General features: G+C 43.7%; 1 protein-coding gene across 50 annotated transcripts in view; it reads right to left on the bottom strand.

Moving 5' to 3' along the window:
* Positions 1-22,154, bottom strand: part of FANCD2 (FA complementation group D2) — a 77,700-nt gene that overhangs the window by 5,789 nt on the left and 49,757 nt on the right. For 30 of the 50 annotated variants that reach the window (XM_065538961.2, XM_074032940.1, XM_065538972.2 and 27 more), the window contains 14 exons: positions 21,875-21,985; positions 21,500-21,609; positions 20,191-20,334; positions 16,929-17,045; positions 13,380-13,508; positions 13,144-13,262; positions 8,975-9,085; positions 7,608-7,738; positions 6,338-6,431; positions 5,931-6,053; positions 4,502-4,595; positions 3,177-3,275; positions 2,104-2,142; positions 1,061-1,135 (listed from right to left, as the gene is read on the bottom strand). In XM_065538961.2, coding sequence (XP_065395033.1) covers positions 1,061-1,135; positions 2,104-2,142; positions 3,177-3,275; positions 4,502-4,595; positions 5,931-6,053; positions 6,338-6,431; positions 7,608-7,738; positions 8,975-9,085; positions 13,144-13,262; positions 13,380-13,508; positions 16,929-17,045; positions 20,191-20,334; positions 21,500-21,609; positions 21,875-21,985 — 1,496 coding nt within the window. Of the gene's footprint in view, positions 1-1,060; positions 1,136-2,103; positions 2,143-3,176; positions 3,276-4,501; positions 4,596-5,930; positions 6,054-6,337; positions 6,432-7,607; positions 7,739-8,974; positions 9,086-13,143; positions 13,263-13,379; positions 13,509-16,928; positions 17,046-20,190; positions 20,335-21,499; positions 21,610-21,874; positions 21,986-22,154 lie in introns of those variants that run through there. The other 20 variants (XM_045385761.3, XM_074032945.1, XM_045385758.3 and 17 more) reach the window with 9 other exon arrangements.

Here is a 22,154-nt window from a genome sequence, read left to right as displayed (position 1 = left end):
CCAAAGAGGATAAACTCTGCAGGTTCCAGCCTATGCTGATAATCATCTTAATTTGCCTCTCAAATAGGAGGAATAGCAGCTACCGCTTATTCTCAACTCTCCCATTTCTGTCCCTTGTATAAATCTGAGAGTTATAAGACCTGCATTTTAGTTTTACATAGGTTACCATGTCTCAGTTTTCCCATCTGCAACATTAGGATAAAATACCACCTTCCTTTTCTCTTTCAGGGCTATGAGGGACCAACCAAATATGGTGAGTGGTTTGTTCAACTTGCTAAGTATGTATAGGAAATAATCTGATTCTATCCTTACTTCATCACTCTAGCCCTGGGTGCCATTGGCTAAAAAACTGTCAAGAATGTTCATTACCACAGCAAAGGGTTTTATGACACAAAGGAACTTTTTTTTTTTAATCATTTCTGAGTATACCTACAGAAGCATAAAGGAATAAGCAAATGACACACTGATACATGAGGACCTGAGAGTGCAGTAGCACAATAAAATCAAGCTAAAAGGAAAACCACTGTCAGATCTGGAGAAGAAGTAGAAAGGTGGGTTTGATCCAGAGTGGGTCTGAGGAGTTCAGCCTACTTTGGAATATTCAGTCCTATTTGGGGATCTCTGGCTATAACTGAAGTGGATCAGAGGAACCCAGGTAGAATACTCCAGCCTCACCCAGGAGTCACCATGGACATAACTTCTGAGCAACTCTTCAGTGCATATCTTTGTTCTCTGCTCTTAGCTCTTTTTTTTTTTTTTTGAGACGGAGTCTCGCTCTGTCGCCCAGGCTGGAGTGCAGTGGCCAGATCTCAGCTCACTGCAAGCTCTGCCTCCCGGGTTCACGCCATTCTCCTGCCTCAGCCTCCCGAGTAGTTGGGACTACAGGCGCCCGCCACCGCGCCCGGCTAGTTTTTCTGTATTTTTTAGTAGAGACGGGGTTTCACCGTGTTAGCCAGGATGGTCTCGATCTCCTGACCTCGTGATCCGCCCGTCTCGGCCTCCCAAAGTGCTGGGATTACAGGCTTGAGCCACCGTGCCCGGCCCTGCTCTTAGCTCTTACCCGGTGTTTTCTAAAACTGAAGTCTAGGAGCGGCATACATTGCTTCAGAAATGCTTCCACAAAGAGACGTCCGTACTGAAGAAGAGAGACACACTGTTATCTCTAGCTGAGGTATCTCACTGAAAGGCCCCTTTCTGAGGCAGAATAGCCTCATTCTGCCCAAGGGTTTTATTTTCTTATTTATATATATAAAAAACAAATTGGGAATGGTCCAAAAGGTTTATTTGGAGAATGTAACTTAACACAAAAATCAAATAGGCCTGTTAACTAAGCCCCAGAATTAGGCAGACTTACCTACCACAGATACAGTGGATGGAAAGGGAACTTGCTCAGCTTAGGAGTGAGAGCATAGAGGAGTAGAGGGGAGCTGTATCTGAGGATAACTTACTCCCAAGAGGGAAAAACTGGGTAAAGCTGAGGAAGCATATGACCAATTTCTAAACTTCCCAATCAGATAAATCACTCCTCTTTCCAACTCGTCCAGCTCCCACACTGTGCAAGGGTGGAGTAAAAAGGGAGAGAGTGACCAGCAGATAACAAGAATGGGGCACCATCCACTTGGAAGGAAACTTCAGGAGTGGGGAAGTAGCATTCTCCCCATAACATTCCGACTGGACTTCCCATCAAATCTAGGGCTAATACAGGCTATTCCCATGAAAGAGAAGTTTGGCAATTCTCAGGATATCAGATCCCACATTTGTAAGGCCACCACATAGACTTTAAAGAAGAATCATCTACTCCTTCCTCCCTTTTGCCTGGTAAGGAATGGCAGGGAAGGTAACTACTGCTCCTAAACTCAACTGCCCTGAAGCCATTCCTCCTAGTACTAAGATTCTTACCGAAAGTTTTCAAATTCATAGGAAAACTGGCTTCTCCAATCATCCAACTAGGGTGGGAAAATGTATCCATTGCCTTCCCTAAGCTGGCACAGATTCTGGAAACTCTGGCTTGTGGGCAAGAAACTGAGCAATTTATCTTAGCTGAGGTCCTCTCTAGAGTGATCCACAGGAAGAATATGAAACAGGGCCCAGTAAATCTCTCACCTTCAAACATACATGCAGAACAGGATGACTGTCAAATACCTGGAGAGGTGAAAGACAAGAAACCAAGGCTGAGATCTGCTCCTTTGAGCACTCCAGCCTCTTTCCCACTGCGCAAAACACAGCTTTGGGTTCTGTAGAGAATACTAAAATGGAGGAATGTCAGCATTTAAATTAATATTACAAAGCAGCATAAAGTAATTATCACAACTGGAGTTCAAGAAAAGGAAGAGAAAAGCAAAGAGAAATAAACTGATTCCAACTGGAAGTGTTCAGAAGATGGCATTATTAGAGGTCCAAAACCTTGATCTGAAGACTTAAGAAAGACTGGATGAGGCTGGGCATGCTGGCTCATGTCTGATATCCCAGCATTTTGGGAAGCGGAGGCTGGTGTATCACTTGAGCCCAGGAGTTTGAGGCCAGCCTGGGTAACACAATGAGACCCTGTTTCTATAAAAAATAGAAAAATTAGCTGGGCATGGTGGCATGTGCCTGTAGTCCCAGCTACTCCAGAGGCTTAAGTGGGAAGATTCTTGAGTCTAGGAGATTGAGGCTGCAGTGAGCTGTGATCACCCTACTGCATTCCAGCCTGGACAACAGAGTGAGATCCTGCCTCAAAACAAAAACAAAAACAAAAAGACATGAAAGAGATGGAAAGGAGAGGCAAGGACATTCTAGGCTAGGGGAACAAGCTGAGCAAAACCACAATGGAGTCGGTGAGAGTACAGTGTGTTTAAAGGAGAACGAGGGCTTTCAGGGTTAGAAGAGGGAATGTGTGCTCAGATCACAGAGGACCCAAGGCAAGGTGAAAAAGTGAAGAAATTACAGATGGAAGGAGTCATTAAATAGTATTGTGGCATAAGTAGAAGGAAGAAAGGAAGAGGCAAAAAAAAAAAATGCCTAGTGAGAAAAAGGGTTATCCAGGACGGGTATGGGGACAAAGGAAGAAGACAATTCAGGGAGAGCAGGCCCCAAGGAAGAGTGGGAAAAGGAGCAAGGACAGTCCATTTTGGAAGCCAGGACACTTGGTTTCTGCAGTTATTTGGTGAGATGGGTCAAGGAGCCTCCATACTCACCTTTATCAAGTTGATGAGGATACTGAAGTCTCGAACAGCCATGTTCCAGTAGAGGAGCTTCTCTTCATGAATCTGGGGCAGCCAAATATATGGGCACCTCTGAGTCATAGCCAGATACTTCCCTTAGTATATTCCCACTAAGATATAGTTCTTGAATTACTAGCTATACAGATATTTAAGCCAATTATCTTTCCCAAGAGATGTAGCAACCAGTGCATCCACAAGATGGTTCTGAGGCCTGCGCATGTTGTGGTAACATTAGAACACCTCATAGAGACAGACATCCTAAGAAGTTTCCTCTTCAGCAATTCCCAAGTAAGTAAAAGCCTTTGCAACATGTACTGGCCATCAGACCAAGTGTGGTGGTTCATGCCTATAATCCCAGCACTTTGGGAGGCTGAGGCTAGAAGATTGCTTGAGCCTAAGAGTTCAAGACCAGCCTGAGCAACATGACAAAACCCTGCCTCTACTAAAAATAGAAAAATTAGCCGGGCATGGTGGCGTGCACCTGTGGTCCCAGCTATTCAGGAGGCTGAGGTGGGAGGATCATCTGAGCCCAGAAGGCAAAGGTTGCAGTGAGCCAAGTTTGCATCACTGTACTCCAACCTGGATGTCAGACTTAGACCCTGTCTCAAAAAGAAAAAGAAAAAACATATATTGGCTGTAGCTTCTCTGCTTCCCTATGCTAGCCCTTTACTTGTGTAGCTCTGTTCTGGTTAGCAGGCTGCCAAGATCCACAGTATCTCAAACAGACTGGCTTACCTCATGTCAGTTAACAGGAGGCAAACTGGGCAGTAGCCAAGGAAAACAGAGCCCATTCCTCATCTCTAACTAGAGGGAAAGGAAATTAAACTAGGAACTCTTTGAAAAAAATCCTGAATCTCAGAAACTCAAAACAAAACAAAACAAAAAACAGCTTAGGAGAAAACTTGGACCCAAGAAATAGAATCAGCAACTTCTACCAGGCGCACTGGCACATGTCTGTAATCCCAGCACTTTGGGAGGCCGCGGCGGGTGTATCATGAGGTTAGGAGTTCGAGACCAGCCTGGCCAACATGGTGAAACCCTGTCTCTACTAAAAAATACAAAAATTAGCCGGGTGTGGTGGCACATGCCTGTAATCCCAGCTACTCAGGAGTCTGAGGCAGAAGAATTGCCTGAACTCAGGAGGTGAGGTTGCAGTGAGCTGAGATCATGCCACTGCACTCCAGTCTGGGCAATAGAGCAAGCAAGACTCTGTCTCAGGGAAAGGAAAAAAAAAAAAAGAATCAGCAACTTCCAAGTAATCCAAAGTCCACTTCTTGAAGTGACTATATCTTACTCACCTGCTGCGAGTCTGCTGCTGTGCCAGGCTCAATTTTTTTCACTGTCTTCTCTAGTTCAGCCATCATGACACGGAAGAAAACAACAAAAGTGTGCCTAGAAGACGAGAAAAGCATGCATGCCTATGCCATGATGCACTGCTTAGAACTACTTGGGAAGAATCAGGAACCAAAAGTATCTTCCTTCCCTACCTCTCTAAATGTCCTTCACTAGGGTCCTTAGGAAGAGGATGGGGGAGTGGAAAGGACTCAGTAATAGGGACTCAGTAATAGGTCCAAGAAGATTGCCTGTCAAACAATGGGATTAACTTTATGAAAGGATGTGGTATGGTAGTATGGAAAAAGCAGTGAAGTAACAGTGAGAAGATCTGAGTTTGAGTCCTGGTTCTATGTTTATTTTATTGCACGTGTAAGCTTGAGAATTTCCCTAGCTCTCATTTTCCTCAACAGTAAAATAGGGGCAATGATACCAAAGACCTCACAGAATTATCAAAAGGATCAAACAAGATAAAGTAAAAGTGCTTTATAAACTGAAAAGACTACAAATGTTAAGATAACTATTGATATTCTGAGACACAAACCCATTAAGTGAGACATACATGTGAGCACCCTGTTCTCAAGATGGCTAAAATATCTCAGCTGGGCACAATGGCTCACGCCTGTAATCCCAGCACTTCGGGAGGCTGAGGCAGGCAGATCACCTGAGGTCGGGTTCAAGACTAGACTGGCCAACATGGTGAAACCCAATCTCCACTAAAAATACAAAAATTAGCCGGGTGTGGTGGTGGGTGACTGTAATCCCAGTTACTTGGAAGGCTGGGGTAGGAGAATCGCTTGAACCCAGGAAGCAGAGGTTGCAGTGAACTGAGATTGCGCCACTGCACTCCAGCCTGGGTGGCAAGTTTTCTCAAAAACAAAACAATACAAAACAAAAACCACCAGGGTCCTCTCAAATGTATTAGCTGAGAGCCCTTAAAAGGAATCCATAGCAAACTCTCTTTATTGAATGAATGAATATATCTACTGTCTATATCAGAATTAGATGAGGAGGAGCAAAGCAGTTGTGTGGAAGCTACATACATTGGACAGTGTGATGATGATTCTTTTTTTTTGAGATGGAGTTTCGCTCTTGGTGCTCAGGCTGGAGTGCAGTGGCGCAATCCCGGCTCACTGTAACCTCTGCCTCCCAGGTTCAAGCGATTCTCCTGCCTCAGCCTCTTAAGTAGCTGGGATTACACGCCCAGCTACTTTTTGTATTTTTAGTAGGGACGGAGTTTCACTGTGTTGGCCAGGTGGGTCTCAAACTCCTGACCTCAAGGTAATCTGCCTGCCTCAGCCTCCCAAAGTGCTGGGATTACAGGGGTGAGCCACCGCGCCCAGCCTGATGATGATTCTATCTTAAGGGAAAAACTGGAGGAAAGAACTCCCTTACCTGGTCAGTGTAGGGAATGTGGAGGAAGACACATCTTTAGGAGAGTTGATCAGTTCTGGGACACCAACACCAGCAATCTCCTCTATGGCCTTCAGAATGCTATCTGTGTGCTCCAGGTAGATACTGCATTGAGAGTCAAATATTTGACCCACTGATTAACAAAGTAGAATACACTGCAGATTCCTCAAATTCCTCTATGATCTGAATTAACAATAAGCAGTTAGCTGACAGCATAAAACAGAACCAGAGGATCTTAAGATCCACATGTTCCAAATTGTGTTCATTTTTAACCTACTTCATTGTTTTCAAATTCCCACTAAAAAGGTCATTTGTCCAGTCTCTGACAAAAAACAGTAGCAAAGTAGAAAATGGCTATTTGGCTCATTGGAAGAAACCAAACATCTCACCAGAGCAAAGCATGGAGCTGGTCATTAGAGATGCTGCTCTTCTCTTTATCCCCACTTGGCCACACCCGACAGAGGAACTGTCTGGCAAGGGAAGCTGTTAGAAAAGAAGACAAAGGAATCTTACATATGGGAACTTCACCTCATTCTTGCTTTTCAGGCTTTTGAGGATATCGATCAAAAGGATTATTAGTTTACATTTACTAAGACGGTCCTGGTCTAACAGGCAACTTACAAAAAGCTGTCATGTTCCTGAACCACTGGCCCTTTTGCCAGACATAAACTCATTTGTCTAAGGCTCAACACGTCCCACCCCAACCCCATCCTGAAATACACAAACATGCAAACATGAACATAAATACAGACACACAGAGAAAAGGAATGCTGCTGGGCAGTGGGAAGGCCAATCTTGTTCCTCCTGAGCTGGCCAATAGCAGTGGTCACCTCCAAGATTCAGACCAAACCTTCCCCTTTTAATCAATAGGGAAAAATAAAGGTTTGTTTTGCATTTTTATCTTACTTTCTGATGTGCTGCAAACTAGGATGAGCCGCATTCTAAGAGCTATAACAAAAGACAGTTAAAGAAAGAAGCCAGGGCTGGGCACAGTGGCTCACGCCTGTAATCCCAGCACTTTGGGAGGCCGAGGCAGGCGGATCACGAGGTCAGGAGTTTGAGACCAGCCCGACCAACATGGTGAAACCCCGTCTCTATTAAAAATACAAAAATTGGCCAGGCATGGTGGTGCATGCCTGTAATCCCAGCTACCTGAAAGGCTGAGGCAGGAGAATTGCTTGAACCTCAGAGGTGGAGGGTTGCAGTGAGCCAAGATCGCACCATTGTACTCTAGCCTGGGCGACAGAGCGAGACTCTGTCTCAAAAAAAAAAAAAAAAAAAAAAAGAAAAGAAAAGAAAAGAAAAAGGCCAGGGAAGAGGCTAGTATTTCTTTTACACTTGACCCTGACTTCTCCTTTATCTCCTACTTTATTAACCTCATGGTTTGTGTAGTTTTGTCATATGTCTCAGATAATTTTTTTTTTTTTTTTGAAAAGGAAGAACATGATTAAACTTAAGCCAAAGAGAAAACTAAGCAATTTTAGCAGAAATCAGTCAGGTTGTTCTGGGAAAATGACCTTCTTGGTATACCAAGAGGGCCTGTCTGAGGTTATGTGGGGATTTACATGTAAAAATGTCCTGGGAAGCCCCAAGGTTACAAGTGTGAGATATCAGTCCTATTCATTACAAAAAAAAAAAAAAGGATCTGGGGCCCATCACCAATTTTTTCTTTGTTCTGAGTAGAAGCTGTCGATTTCTCCAAAATAACCATCAAAAGTCTGATGAGATAAAGAGCACACTGGAAACTGGGAATGCTTTGATGGAAATTCTGCAAGTAATGGAAGCTCTGGCTGTAAGAAGACAAGAAAAACAAACAAATGCAATAATATCCTATGTATTACAGATATATTTAAATCCACATGACGTGCCCAAGTCCCTTTAAGTGTTTGATGGCCTAATCAGAATCCTCCTTATTTTCAGGTGCTTTAGTAGCAACCCTCTTCAAGCATCTCAGTAGAAAACCATACCTTTGTATGGAAAAAGCCAGAGCAGAAGACAGCCCCATGGATGGAATGTTGGCCTTGAAGGGGTCATGTATGCTGAGAAACCCAAGCACCACGCTAATATGCACAACCCTAGATAAATTATCTGCTCTTTAAAGCCTTAGGCAATACACTGAAAATAATTTTTAAAATCTGGGTTCACAGGCCGGCCATGGTGGCTCATGCCTGTAATCCTAGCACTTTGGTAGGCTGAGACAGGCAGATCACCTGAGCTCAGGAATTAGAGACCAGCCTGGCCACATGGCGAAAATATCTCTACAAAAATACAAAAATTAGCAGGGTGTGGCAGCATGCGCATGTAATCCCAGCTACTTGGAAGGCTGAGGCAGGACAATCACTTGAGCCCGGAAGGCGGAGGTTGCAGTGAGCCGAGATCACTCCAGCCTGGGTGACAAAGTGAGACTCTGTCTCTCAAAAAAAAAAAAAATAAATAAATAAAAATAAATAAAAGAAGAAATAAGGTCCTGACCTATAGACAGGGATGATAAGCACTGACTGCTGACCCAGTGATAGTCTAGGTTATCAAGGGAAGTCAGAGAAAGACCAAGTCAAATCTGACTGAAGGGGGAGGGGGCTGAAAAGCCATGCCCCTGAGATCATCTCACCTCCCTTGTCCACTGCCTACCCCTCAGTCATGTAAGGTCTTCCTACAAGACAAGGGGAAAGAAGCAGGTTATCAGTGATAACTAGCTGCTGCCTAATTACCCAACCCTGCTGGGAGACAGTAGGTCCCTGGATAATCAAGAGTTGATTACAGATGGTCAATGTTTTCATCATTATTACTTGAAAAGGCTGTGTTTATGGGCTGATACATTCATGAAGATTTAGCATGATTATTCAAGGCTTCTAATACTTCAGGATTTATCAGAATATATAGATGAGAACGCTCATATATGAGGAGAGTAGCTGAAAATAATTTCCTTTACAACTACTGAAAGACACCCAGGTATTTTCAAGAAAGTTGCCAATCCTGTTCCTAGGAGTTTCTTGGGACAACAATCTTGGTTATGTAGTCTGACTCACCTGAGCAGTTCCTCCAACGGCTGGCTGTGTTCTCCCTGTTTCAGTCGGCTACTAAGGACATGGAGGGCTGAATACAGTAAATTCTGATTTTCAGGTTGAGAAAATCCACTCCTAAGGAAGTCAAGGTAAGAGGGGTTAGCTTAGTTTCTGGAAAACTACTTGGATAATATTTAAGGATCCTGGCCTCCAGTCTATACCATCAATAGTTTAACAGTTTGAAAAAAGAGAGGTCAGGCGTGGTGGCTCATGCCTGTAATTCCAGCACTTTGGGAGGCCAAGGCGGGCGAATCACGAGGTCAACAGATGGAGACCATCTTGGCCAACATGGTGAAACCCCGTCTCTACTGAAAATACAAAAATTAGCTGGGCGTGGTGGTGGGCGCCCATAGTCCCAGCTACTCAGGAGGCTAAGGCAGGAGAATCGCTGGAACCAGGGAGGCAGAGGTTGCAGTGAGCCGAGATTGTGCCACTGCACTCCAGCCTGGTGACAGAGTGAGACTCCATCTCAAAAAAAAAAAAAAAGAAAAAAGAATTGAAATGGAAAGTACTGAAGTACCAAATTCAATCACAGCTCTAAGTATCAGAGTAGAAATTGAAATACATCCAAAGTAATCTTTCCTGAAGTCTTCACAGGCTTCTTTTCTTCTTTCTTGTCACAGGTGTGAGCCACCACGCCTGGCCCATAGGTTTATTTTCAAGGGCAAAAAGCTCTCCTTCATTCCCTACATTTTAGAGATAGGTAGTCTTCTTAAAAAATATAGTAATAATTTTGTCCAACTGCTAAATCAATGTCCAGCCCATAGTGGTACTTACCCATTCTCCTACATTAACCAGTCAAGTCTTGACATTTCTATCTTTGGATTACCTTTCATATTGTCCCTTCCTTTCCAAGCCCAGACCATCACTTTGGCCAGGCCCCTATCAATACATGTGTAGATCATAGTGACACATGTATTTTTGAGTGTTCTTTTTGCATCTCTTTTCAATCTGTCCTGCATGCTGCTGCCAGAAGGGTTTTCCTAAACCACTGCTTTCATTGCATCATGGCTATGATCATAAAACTCCAAAATGGCTTCCCTGGACAACATTTAAATTATTCTGCCTGACTTTTGACGCCCAGCACAATCTGACTTCCTAGATGTTCTCCTCTAGAAGCATTTTCCCGACCACCAGTGATAGTAATTCTTCTTTCCAACAAATGTATTCTGAGGGCCTATTAGGTGTCAGGTTTTATGTCTACCATAGCTTCAATGAGATATAATTGATGTACAGCAAACTTCATGTATTTAAAATGTTGAATTTGGGCCAGGTATGGTGGCTCACGCCTCTGATGCCAGCACTTTGGGAGGCTGAGGCAGGTGGATCACTTGAGCTCAGGGGTTCGAGACCAGCCTGGGGGCAACATGGAGAAACCCTGTCTCTACCAAAGAAAAACAAACAAACAAAAAAAAAGCAAAAATTAGCTGGGCATGGTGGTACGTGCCTGCAGTCCCAACTGCTTGAGAGGCTGAGGTGGGAGGATTTATAAGCCTGGAAGGCAGAGGTTGCAGTGAGCTGCGATTGCGTCACTGCACTCCAGCCTGGGCAACAGAGCAAGACCCTGTCTCAGGGGAAAAAAAAAAAAAAGCCGGGTGTGGTGGCTCACACCTGTAATCCCAGCACTTTGGGAGGGTAGATCATGAGGTCAGGAGTTCAAGATCAGCCTGGCCAAGATGGTGAAACCCCGTCTCTACTAAAAATACAAAAATTAGCCGGGCACGGTGGCAGTTGCCTGTATTCTCAGCTATTCAGGAGGCTGAGGCAGGAGAATCACGTGAACCTGGGTGGCAGAGGTTACAGTGAGCCGAGATTGCGCCACTGCACTCTAGCCTGGGCGACAGAGTAAGACTCCGTCACACACATACACACACACACACACACGCACGCACGCACACAAGCATGGGAAACAAGTTCAGAATATACTATGTAAAACCACAGGCTAAATTGCTAAAAATATTCCTGTATCAGACCCTGGTGGATATATGCTTTCATTTCCCTTGGTTAAATACCTAAAGACGGAATGGCTGAGTCACATGGTAGGTACACGTCTAGCTTTTTAAGAAACTACCAAACTATTTCTCAATATGGATGTACTATTGTAAAGTCTCCCTAGAAGCATGTGAGAGCTCGTTGCTCCACATTCTCACCAACACTTGGCATGCTAAGTCTTTTTAATGTAGCTATGCTAGTGAGTGTGTTGTGCTATCTCATCGTGCTTTTAATTTGCATTTCCTTAAGAAGTAATAAATAAACATCTTTTCATGTATTTATTCTAATTATTGTTTTTATAATTTTTAGAGATGGTTTATTTTCTGTGTTAACTTCGCTGGGCCATTGTGCCCAGATTTTTTTTTTTTTTTTTTTTTTTGAGACAAGGTCTGGTTCTGTTGCCCAGATTGGAGTGCGGTGTTGCAATCTTGGCTCACTACAACCTCTGCCTCACAGGCTCAAGCCATCCTGTCACCTCAGCCTCCTGAGTAGCTGGGACTACAGATGCATGCCACCATGCCCAGATAATTTTTGTATTTTTTGTAGAGATAGGGTTTTGCCGTGCTGCCCAGGCTGGTCTCGAACTCCTAAGCTCAAGTTATCCACCCACTTTGGCCTCCCAAAGTGTTGGGATTACAGGCATAAACCACAATGTCAGGCCCCTTTCACACGTGCCATCCATAAGTCTCCTCGATAAATTGTTCAAATTTTTTGTCAGGCACTGCTTTTAAGTACTGAGGATATTAAAATGACAGACATCTGCCTTTATGGAGCTCAGAGTCTAGCAGGAAAGACTGCTGAACAAGTAATTATAATAAAATGAAATTAAGTTTTATCACGAACGGATACCAGAGTGTTAGAAGAGAACTGGGGGTTAGAGAGGCAGGATGGATGCTTAAGTCCAGATCTCAAGAGATGTGATGAGTCAGAAAAAGTTGGGGATCAAGAAGAGTGGGGGTCCTGGCAGGAGAATGAACATGTGCAAAGCCTCCCACATAAAAGCTATATGGGGTGCTGAAATTAACTCAGTGAGGCTAGAGGCAGAGTATAATATAATAAATGGAATAGCAGGAGTCAGAAAAAGACCTAGAGGCTAGGTAAGAGAGTTTTAACTCAAGAAAAATCTAAGAGCAATCAGAAATCCAAATTGGGATAGGATCAAATTGGGTTTATGTTAGGAAGATCACTCTTACTGCCATGTGAAGAATGGACTGAGAGAGGCCAAGTGTGAACCTAGCCCAGTCCAGGTTGAGAGATAATGGGAGTTTGGAAGCAGTGGAGAAACAGGGACAGATGGCTATCTGGATGTTATTTATAACAGAAAATAAAATCAACAGGATTTGGCAATCAGATGTGGGAAAAAGACGGTGAAGAGCAGAGGGAGGGACAAAGAATAACTCCTGGTTTCTGGTTCAGGCAATTGGTGGTACCATGTACTAAGCCAAACAAAGCTGAAGGAGCGTGCTAGGGATGACACATTCCATTTTGGATGTGGAGTCTGAGGTGTCAATGACACATCTAAGGAGGTGTTGAGTAGGCAGTTGGATATAAATGCCTATAGCTCAGAAAATAAATTTTGGCTAAATTTAAGCTTGGGTAGGATTGACCAGAAATCTTGTATAATGAGAACAGAGAGCCCAAGGTCTGTCCCTGATGAACAAAAGTATTTAAGGGGCACACCTCCCTTAGTTCTACTTTTGTCCATGTTGTACCTTCCACCTCCTTTCTTTATCTCTCTAAAGGCCATGTACCCTTCTGGGGTTCCCTCGAGTCCCACTGTTTCCATGAAGGTATCATGGAATAGTCCAGCTCACACTGTGTTCAGCCCGTCACCAAACAATCTGGAATTAAAGCATGCTAAAGGAAACTGGACTGAGGATCAGATGGCCAGATCTGTTATATGTTAGCTCATCAGCAAGTCACCTAATTTGTCAAATGGTTAACAATAGTGACTCCAAAGGACTCAGAGGGTATAAGATCAAATGAAATAATACAGACAAGAACACTCCCACAAAATTAAAGAACCATATTTACATAAGGTTTTTGAACCTTTTCTTTCTTTTCTACATTTCAGTGCCTTGGTGACTGTTAAGTAAAAGCAAGTATATAATCATTTCTCTCCACACTTCCCAGATACTTACCAAGCAAAAAGCCCATGAAAAATCTGCAGCAGCCTTTGATAGCAGGAAGACATTATGTGGTACTCCTGAACTTTCATTCCTGGTCCATCAACTACACCATGATTCTCAGCAGCTAAACACTAAAAATAAAAATGATTTTAGGACAGTTGCTTCAGTAATTGTCCTCATTTTCCTTTTTCTCAGCCAAAAATAAAACCTCATATTTGCTTAGTGGCTTCCAAGTCTAGGCTTCTGACCTGAAAATAGTTGTGAATGTTCTCCAGGTGGTTACACATTGGGGTCACCAGTTGAAAAACACAATGAACAATTTCTTGGGCAGATCTCTGTTGGAGATGTGAGAATCCAATATTCCGGCTTCCTTTGTTCTATAATAAATTCAGAGTTATGAGTGAAGAAATTGCTGGATAGCTTCTCAGAAACTAAGGGTTCGCAATGGAGTCAAGTCAAACCTGTGTCACCAGGTAGGAGCAGATGGGAGAAATGAGTTGTTCACCTAAGACTATATTCTAACAGAGGGATAAAAATCTTGCTCCATCTTCTAATGACTGAGAGATTGGCTTTTGTAGAGGAGGAACAGTGTTTGATTGAGACATATAGCCCTATCATAACTAATCAGATAAAGGTCACATAAAAGTAGAAATCATGGCCGGTCGCGGTGGCTCAAGCCTGTAATCCCAGCACTTTGGGAGGCCGAGACGGGCGGATCACGAGGTCAGGAGATCGAGACCATCCTGGCTAACACGGTGAAACCCCGTCTCTACTAAAAAATACAAAAAAAAACTAGCCGGGCGAGGTGGCGGGCGCCTGTAGTCCCAGCTACTCGGGAGGCTCAGGCAGGAGAATGGTCTAAACCCGGGAGGCAGAGCTTGCAGTGAGCTGAGATCCGGCCACTGCACCCCAGCCTGGGCGACAGAGCAAGACTCTGTCTCAAAAAAAAAAAAAAAAAAGTAGAAATCATTTAGGTTGACAAATGTAGAGCAATAGACTCCTTCTTATAACTTTTTTTTTTTTCTTTTTGAGACAAGGTTCTGCTCTGTCACCCAGGCTGGAGTGCAGTGGCACGATCACAGCTCACTGCAGCCTTGAATTCCTGGGTTCAAGTGATCCTCTCACCTCAGCCTCCCAAGTAGCTGAGACCACAGGCACATGCCAACAAACATGGCTAGTTTTTGTAATTTTTGTAGAGATGGGGTTTAACCACATTGCCCAGGCTGGTCTCGAACTCCTGAGCTCAAGCAATCCACCATCTTGGCCTCCCAAAGTGTTAGGGTTAAAGGCGTGAGCCACTGTGCCCTGCCTCCCTCTTATAATTGAAAAACAAACAAATAAAAAATGTAGGCCGAGACGGGTGGATCACGAGGTCAGAAGATCGAGACCATCCTGGCTAACACGGTGAAACCCCGTCTCTACTAAAAAATACAAAAAACTAGCCGGGCGAGGTGGCGGGCGCCTGTAGTCCCAGCTACTCGGGAGGCTGAGGCAGGAGAATGGCGTGAACCCGGGAGGCGGGGCTTGCAGTGAGCTGAGATCCGGCCACTGCACTCCAGCCTGGGCGACAGAGCAAGACTCCGTCTCAAAAAAAAAAGAAAAAATGTAAAAGCCTGGGCAACATGCTGAAACTCTTATTTACAAAAAATACAAAAATTAGCTGAGTGTGGTGGCACATGCCTATAGTCCTAGCTACTCAGGAGGCTGAGGTGGGAGGATTACTTGAATCCAGGAGGTGGAGGTTTCAGTGAGCCAAGACTGTGCCACTACACTCCAGCCTGGGCAATATAGCAAAGCCTTGTCTCAAAAAGTAGAGCCAATAGTGAATACAAAGAAGAATGAATTGCTGGGCACTGTGGCTCTCGCCTGTAATCCCAGCACTTCGGGAGGCTGAGGCAGGCGGATTACGAGGTCAAGAGATCGAGACAATCCTGGCCAACATGGTGAAACCCCGTCTTTACTAAAAATAAAAAAATTAGCCGGGCATGGTGGCGTGCGCCTGTAGTCCCAGCTACTTGGGAGGCTGAGGCAGGAGAATCGCTTGAACCTGGGAGGCGGAGGTTGCAGTGAGCCAAGATCAAGTCACTGCACTCCAGCCTGGCAACAGAGGAAAACTCCAACTCAAAAAAAAAAAAAAAAAGAAGGAATCAAGAAACTGGATATATTGATGTTTAAAATGCTTATATCCAAGACTTTCTTATTTTGTTATATGCACCATCCAACTGCTTCCCCGGATATTAGGTGCATGTTTGTACACTACATACACATCTGAAGTTCTGGCCGCTCTAGACAGCTTACTACTACATTGAGGCATGGGCCCGGGCTTAGTTTGGGAGGCTGTTGAAACCAAAATTCAAGTGAAGAACAGGATTCAGGAATATTTAGGGCATTTAGAAATACACTTCGTAGGTCGGGCGTGGTGCTCACGCCTGTAATTCCAGCACTTTGGGAGGCCGAGGTGGGCGGATCATGAGGTCAGGAGTTTGAGATCAGCCTGACGAACATGTTAAAACCCCTTCTCTACTAAAAATACAAAAATTAGCTGGGCATGGTGGTGCGCGCCTCTAGTCCCCAGCTACTCAGGAGGCTGAGGCATGAGAATTGCTTGAACCCAGGAGGCAGAGGCTGCAGTGAGCCGAGATCGTGCCACTGGGCAACGGAGCGAGACTGTCTCAAAAAAAGAAATACATTCCTTATTCCAAGTGCCTTTCTATTTTCTGTTTCATACTTCCTTTTTTTTTTTTTTTTTTTTAAATTTCTGAGACGGAGTCTCATTCTAATGCCCAGGCTAGAGTGCAGTAGCATGATCTTGGCTCACTGCAGCGTCTACCTCCTGGGGTCAAGCAAATCTTCTGCCTCAGTCTCCCAAGTACCTGGGACTACAAGCATGCGCCACCATACCTGGCTAATTATTTTTGTATTTTTAGTAGAGACAGGCTCTTGCCACGTTGGCCAGGCTGGTCTCAAACTCCTGACCTCAGGTGATCCACCTGCCTCGGCCTTCTAATGTGCTGGGATTACAGGTGTGAGCCACTGCACAGGTAGACTTTTTGTTTGTTTGAGACAAAATCTGTCGCCCGGACTGGAGTGCGGTAGTGCAATCTCAGCTCACTGCAACCTCCGCCTCCCCATGCCTCAGCCTGCCAAGTAGCTGGGACTATATAGCTGCACCACCATGCCTGCTAGTTCTTTTTGTACTTTTAGTAGAGATGGGGTTTCACCATGTTGGCCAGGCTGGTCTCGAACTCCTGAACTCAAGTGATCTGCCCTCCTCGGCCTCCCAAAGTGCTGGGATTACAGGCGTGAGCCATCGGGCCCAGCTTTCAGACTTCCTTTTTAAAGCAAGATGAGGCCGGGCGTTGGTGGCTCACACCTGTAATCCCAGCACTTTGGGGGGCCAAGGTGGGTGGATCATGAAGTCAGGAGATTGAGACCCTCCTGGCTAAAATGGTGAAACCCCGTCTCTACTAAAAAAATTAGCCAGGCGTGGTGGTGGGTGTCTGTAGTCCCAGATACTTGGGAGGCTGAGGCAGGAGAATGGCATGAACCCGGGAGGCGGAGCTTGCAGTGAGCTGAGATCACTTCACTGCACTCCAGCCTGTGTGACAGAGTGAGACTCTGTCTCAAAATAAATAAATAAATAAAGCAAGATGAATACTGTCTGGCAATACGGCTGCACCCATGCTACACAGTGACCCAAACACAAAGCCAGAGAAAGTGACAACTTTTTCATCACTAATACCTCCTTTGTTCCCAAATCCACTAAGCCCAAGTCATCTGCTTCTGCCTATACTAACCTTGAAAAAGGGGACTCTCCTGGCAATAGGAGGTGTCAGCATACTCTCCAGCTTCTGGGAGAGATCTTCTAGCAAGAAAAGTAGCTCAGGGGGCCCAAGTTGCACAACTTCTGTCGCCTGTCACATGGAGGAAAGGATTAGTTCCAAGAATGTCCTAGTCATTTCATGATAATTTTTTTTATTTCTTTCTTTTTCGTAAATGTGCAGTGGCAAGATCATAGCCATTCCAGCCTTGAACTCCTGGGCCCAAGTTATCCTCCCATCTCAGCCTCCTGAGTAGCTGGGACTACAGGCACACGCAACCATGCCCAGCTACATCTTTTTTTTTTTTTAATTAATAAGAAATGAGGTCTCACTATATTGCCCGAGCTGGTCTCAAACTCCTGGGCTCAGATGATCCTTCTGCCTTGGCCTCCCAGTGTGCCAGAATTACAGGTATGAACCAGCACACCTGGGCTCAGCTAATTTTCAAATTTTTTTTATACAGATGGGGTCTCACTTTGTTGCTCAGGCTGGTTTCAAACTCCTGGGCTCAAGCAAACCTCCTGCCTTGGCCTCTCAAGGTATTGGGATTATGGACAGGCATGAGCCACCACACCTGGCTATTTCATGTTAATACTTCCCAATGGGTGAAAAAAAAATTTTTTTTTGAGACAGAGTCTTGTTCTGTCTCCCAGACTGGAGGGCAGTGGCATGATCTTGGCTCACTACAAGCTCTGCATCCCAGGTTCAAGCAATTCTCCTGCCTCAGCCTCCCAAGCAGCTGGGATTACAGGTGCCCACCACCAGCCTGACTAATTTTTGTATTTTTAGTACAGACGTGTTTCATCACGTTGGCCAGGTTGGTCTCAAACTCTTGACCTCAGGTGATACACCTGTCTCGGTCTCCCAAAGTGCTGTGATTAGAGGTGTGAGCCACCGCGCCTGGCCGGGTAAATAATTTGACTTTTATTTATTTATTTACTTATTTTTGAGACAGGGTCTTGCTCTGTTGCTCAGGCTGGAGTGCAATATTGTGTTCACAGCTCACTGCAGCCTCAACCTCCTGGACTCAAGTGATGGTCCCACCTCAGCTGCCCAGGTAGCTGGGATCACAGGTGTGCGTCACCACGCTTGGCTATTTTTTTTTTTTTTTTTTTTTTTTTACTTTTTGTAGAGACAGGTCTCACTGTGTTACCTAGGCTGGTCTCAAACTCCCAGTACTTTGGGAGGTCAAGGCGGGCAGATCATTTGAGGTCAGGAGTCTGAGACCAGCCTGGCCAATATGGTGAAATCCCCTCTCTATTAAAAATACAAAAATTAGCCAATGTGGTGGTGGGCATCTGTAATCGCAGATACTTGGGAGGCTGAGGCAGGAGAATCGCTTGAGCTCAGGAGGAAGAGGCTGCAGTGAGCCAAGATCCTGCCACTGTACTCCAGCCTGATGGACAGAGCAAGACTCCGTCTCCAACAAACAAACAAAAAAACTAGCTGGGTGTAGTTGGGCATGCCAGTGGCCCTAGATACTTGGAAGGCTAAGGTGGGAGAATCACTTGATCCTTGAATCCAGGAGTTCAAGGTTGCAGTGAGCTATGATCTTGCCACTGCACTTTAGCCTGGGTGACAGAGCAAGACTCTGTCTCTAAAAAGAAAAGAGGCAAAGGAGGAAATTGCACCCATCTCATATAAAGGATAGCTATTATGCTCTGTCATATAATAAAGTCAAGCATGTCCAAAATAAATATTCTGAATAGTAAAATAAGAATTCAAGACAGTATAGTTTAGAAGACATACTTTTTCTCTATAAATTCCTCTGTATACCTTTCCAGTTGTGGATCCAAGATGCATTTCCTAAATATCCTGTGATTTAAAAAATGACTTTGAATGCCACACGCAGAGTTTGGAAAGAAAAAAAAAGACTAATTCAAGGGAATTTCACTTTTGTCTGTTCATTAAATAATCCTTTCATACTTCTCTTCCTCTAATGTTTTGCTACTATTAACTCTGGGCAGGATCCCAGAGTGATCCCCGTGTAATAACTACATTACACTGCCAGAAGCAGAATGGGTGAAATACAGTCTCATTGCAAACTGCTCACTCAATACACATTTATGTGGAATCTCCTAAGGGTGAGATGATGTAGAAAGATAAAAAAAAAAAATACATGGCTGGGTGCAGTGGCTCACATCTGTAATCCCAGCACTTTCAGAGGCCAAGGTGGGCGGATCACAAGGTCAGGAGATCGAGACCATCCTAGCTAACAACAGTGAAACCCCGTCTCTACTAAAAATACAAAAAATTAGCTGGGCAAGGTGGCGGGCGCCTGTAGTCCCAGCTATTCAGGAGGCTGAAGTGGCAGCAGAATGGCGTGAACCCAGGAGGCAGAGCTTGCAGTGAATGGAGATCGCGCCACTTCACTTCAGCCTGGGCCACAGAGCGAGACTCCGTCTCAAAAAAAAAAAAAAAAAAAAAAAAAGAAGTGAGAGGTTCTGCCTGTGGAGGAGTGGAGAAACAGTCTTATTTGGGATGAGATGGGCTGCCTCATTATTTTACAAAAGCAATTAAAACAGGCCCTAAGGAATATGGGTTCAATTTTAAGTCTAGCCTTGGTGGTTTCTTTACTGTAGCTGAGAAAGGAGGCTGTATTTGACTGTTTGCCTTGGGGACTTGTAGACTAAGTGTCCCTGGTTTTTTTCAATGTGGACCTCACTGTCTGAACTATTAAAAAAATTAATAATAATAAAGCTATGGTACTGCTAGCTATTTCCACTTCTTCGATTAGATTAGAAGCTATTTGAAGGCAAGCATCATGCTCTATGTACTACTGAAATGCAAGTACCTTGATTAGTGGCAAACACAAAATAGGACTCAGTAAGCATCTGTCGGGTGCTGAACAAATGTGAAAAAGTGAAAAGGGCAATGACCTCTAAGAACCAGAAAAGTGCTCCTCTACAAAAATAATCTAAGTAGCTTACTAGCAGTAGTAGTAGTAGTAGTAGTAGTAATAGTAATAGCAGTAGTAATAGTAGTAGTAGTAGTAGTAACCTAAACGTAAGGATCACATCATTGGCATATTTTATGTCTGACACATTTTTAAAATCCTTATGACTTACAAACACCAATATGATAAGGATGATTATTCATCATTACTTTCACATATAAAGGCTTATACAGTCAGTCTAACTTCTCTCCTCAGGGTCACAGTGTTCTTTGTGAAATAAGAATAGACCTGAGGAACTTTCTGAAAGAAGATTAAATTCTGAGATCCTAGCCTGTCACTTACTTCAGTGTGCATTTCAGTATCTAAGATGAACTTGGTCACAAGTCCACAATGTAGAATAGAGAAGACCTCAATGTCCAGCTCTCGGAAAAAAGCATGGTAATTATGTAGTAACAATGATGTCTTTTCTTCCTTCCCTGTGAACTCCTATGGGGAAGTCACGGCAACAAAGAGAATAAATAAATCTTCTATATTAATCAAATTTTAATAAAACTTCAAAGTGCAAATATGCATTTATTTAATGCAAAAAATTACATTTTTATTATAATAACACATTTCTCTAGCAAAAGTCCCTAAATATTCCCAAGACAGAGCACCTAATTTAAGATGGGGATACAAGTCACACATCAAGACCCTTAGCTGGTTTCTATTTAGGGATGATCTATTAGGCAAATCAAGGCATTTAGGTCTAATGTAGAAAACTGTGAGCTGGCCGGGCATGGTGGTTCATGCCTGTAATCCCAGCACTTTGGGAGGCTGAGGCGGGTGGATCACGAGGTCAGGAGTTTGAGACCAGCCTGGCCAAGATGGTGAAACCCCGTCTCTACTAAAAGTATAAAAATTAGCTGGGTGTGGTGGTGTATGCCTGTAGTCCCAGCTACTCGGGAGGCTGAGGTAGGAGAATCACTTGAACCCAGGAGGTGGAGGTTGCAGTGAGCCGAGATGGCACCACTGCACTCCAGCCTGGGTGACAGTGCGAGACTCCATCTCAGAAAAAAAAAAAAAAAAAAAAAAGAAAAAAAACCTGTGAGCTTAGGGGCCAGAATGGTCTGGCTTCAAATCCTAGCTCCAGCATTTATTAACTGTGTGACTTTGGGCACTTGTCTTCCCTGGGTCTTAGTTTCCTTATTCATTAAATGTGGTATTAATATTAAACTTGGGCTCTTAGAGAAACTATACCTAATATACAATAAATGGTAGCTGATAAACAGAAATAATTGGGATCCATGTGGTCCAGGCAATTTCAAACACATGAAACTCATTCTGCGAACAGTACAAATGTAAAGTAAAAGGGAACTAATGATAATCAAGTACCTCAAGAGAGAATTCAATGTATTGCTGGGGTACAAAAAAGGGACTAAAACAGTCAAGAAAATAATTAGAAAAAACAGTCAACAGTGTGTGGCAGGAATAAGGACCTACAGTCTAATCTGAACTTTGCTACTAAGGAGATTACTCCAAGGCCTAAGAGAGTTTTGGCTTGCTGTTTCCTAATTTTCTTTTTCTTTGTAAAATGCAGAGAATAAAGTTGGGGTTCTGTTACTCTCATTTGGATGTCACAAACCTTCATGGATACCCATCATTCCAATACCTTGTTCAGCTGGCCTCTATGAGATGGTGTAGGGTCACATTCTGAATTTTTCTCTTCTGAAATTGTGTCAGAGGAGGATGTCTTGCTACCATCTGCTTTTTGTTTCCTTTCTTTTATATTAAAAAGAGAAAAATGACTCAAGTAATTAATAATCATGTCAGCCAAATATCATTGCCCTCAGAAAACAACCTGTTGGGAACTGCCTAGAGGTAGAAGAGGTAATTTTATAACCCTAAATTACAGTGTATTTATAAATCTAACAAAGGGTTCAGTTATACAATTGCTCCAATTATTTATGCCATGATACACATAACTTTTAGGTTAATTCAACGCAGCTCATTTAGAAACAGAAGACGAGGAAAAGAACATACTTACCTATTTTTCCTTTCTTTCTGATTTTTGCTGAAATAGCAGTAACAGTATGAGGTGTTATATCTAAAGTTTCCACGTCAAAGTTTCCAAGAGGAGGGATATAGTCTGGGGTGACTGAAACAAAGAGCAGGTTGAAACTCAATGAGTACCAATTACACGCCACCATTAGACTTGAAATTCAGTCACTCCATTGGCTAAAAACTAGTTTCCAAAATTACCAAGTGTGGCTGAATGCTTATAAGACATATTCAAGTCATCTGACATTGTTTTGGCATAGCAAAAT

The sequence above is a fragment of the Macaca fascicularis genome, chromosome 2 (genome assembly GCF_037993035.2).
Source record: "Macaca fascicularis isolate 582-1 chromosome 2, T2T-MFA8v1.1".
Taxonomy (NCBI): Eukaryota; Metazoa; Chordata; class Mammalia; order Primates; family Cercopithecidae; genus Macaca; species Macaca fascicularis.
This window is presented reverse-complemented; position numbering and strand designations above follow the sequence as displayed.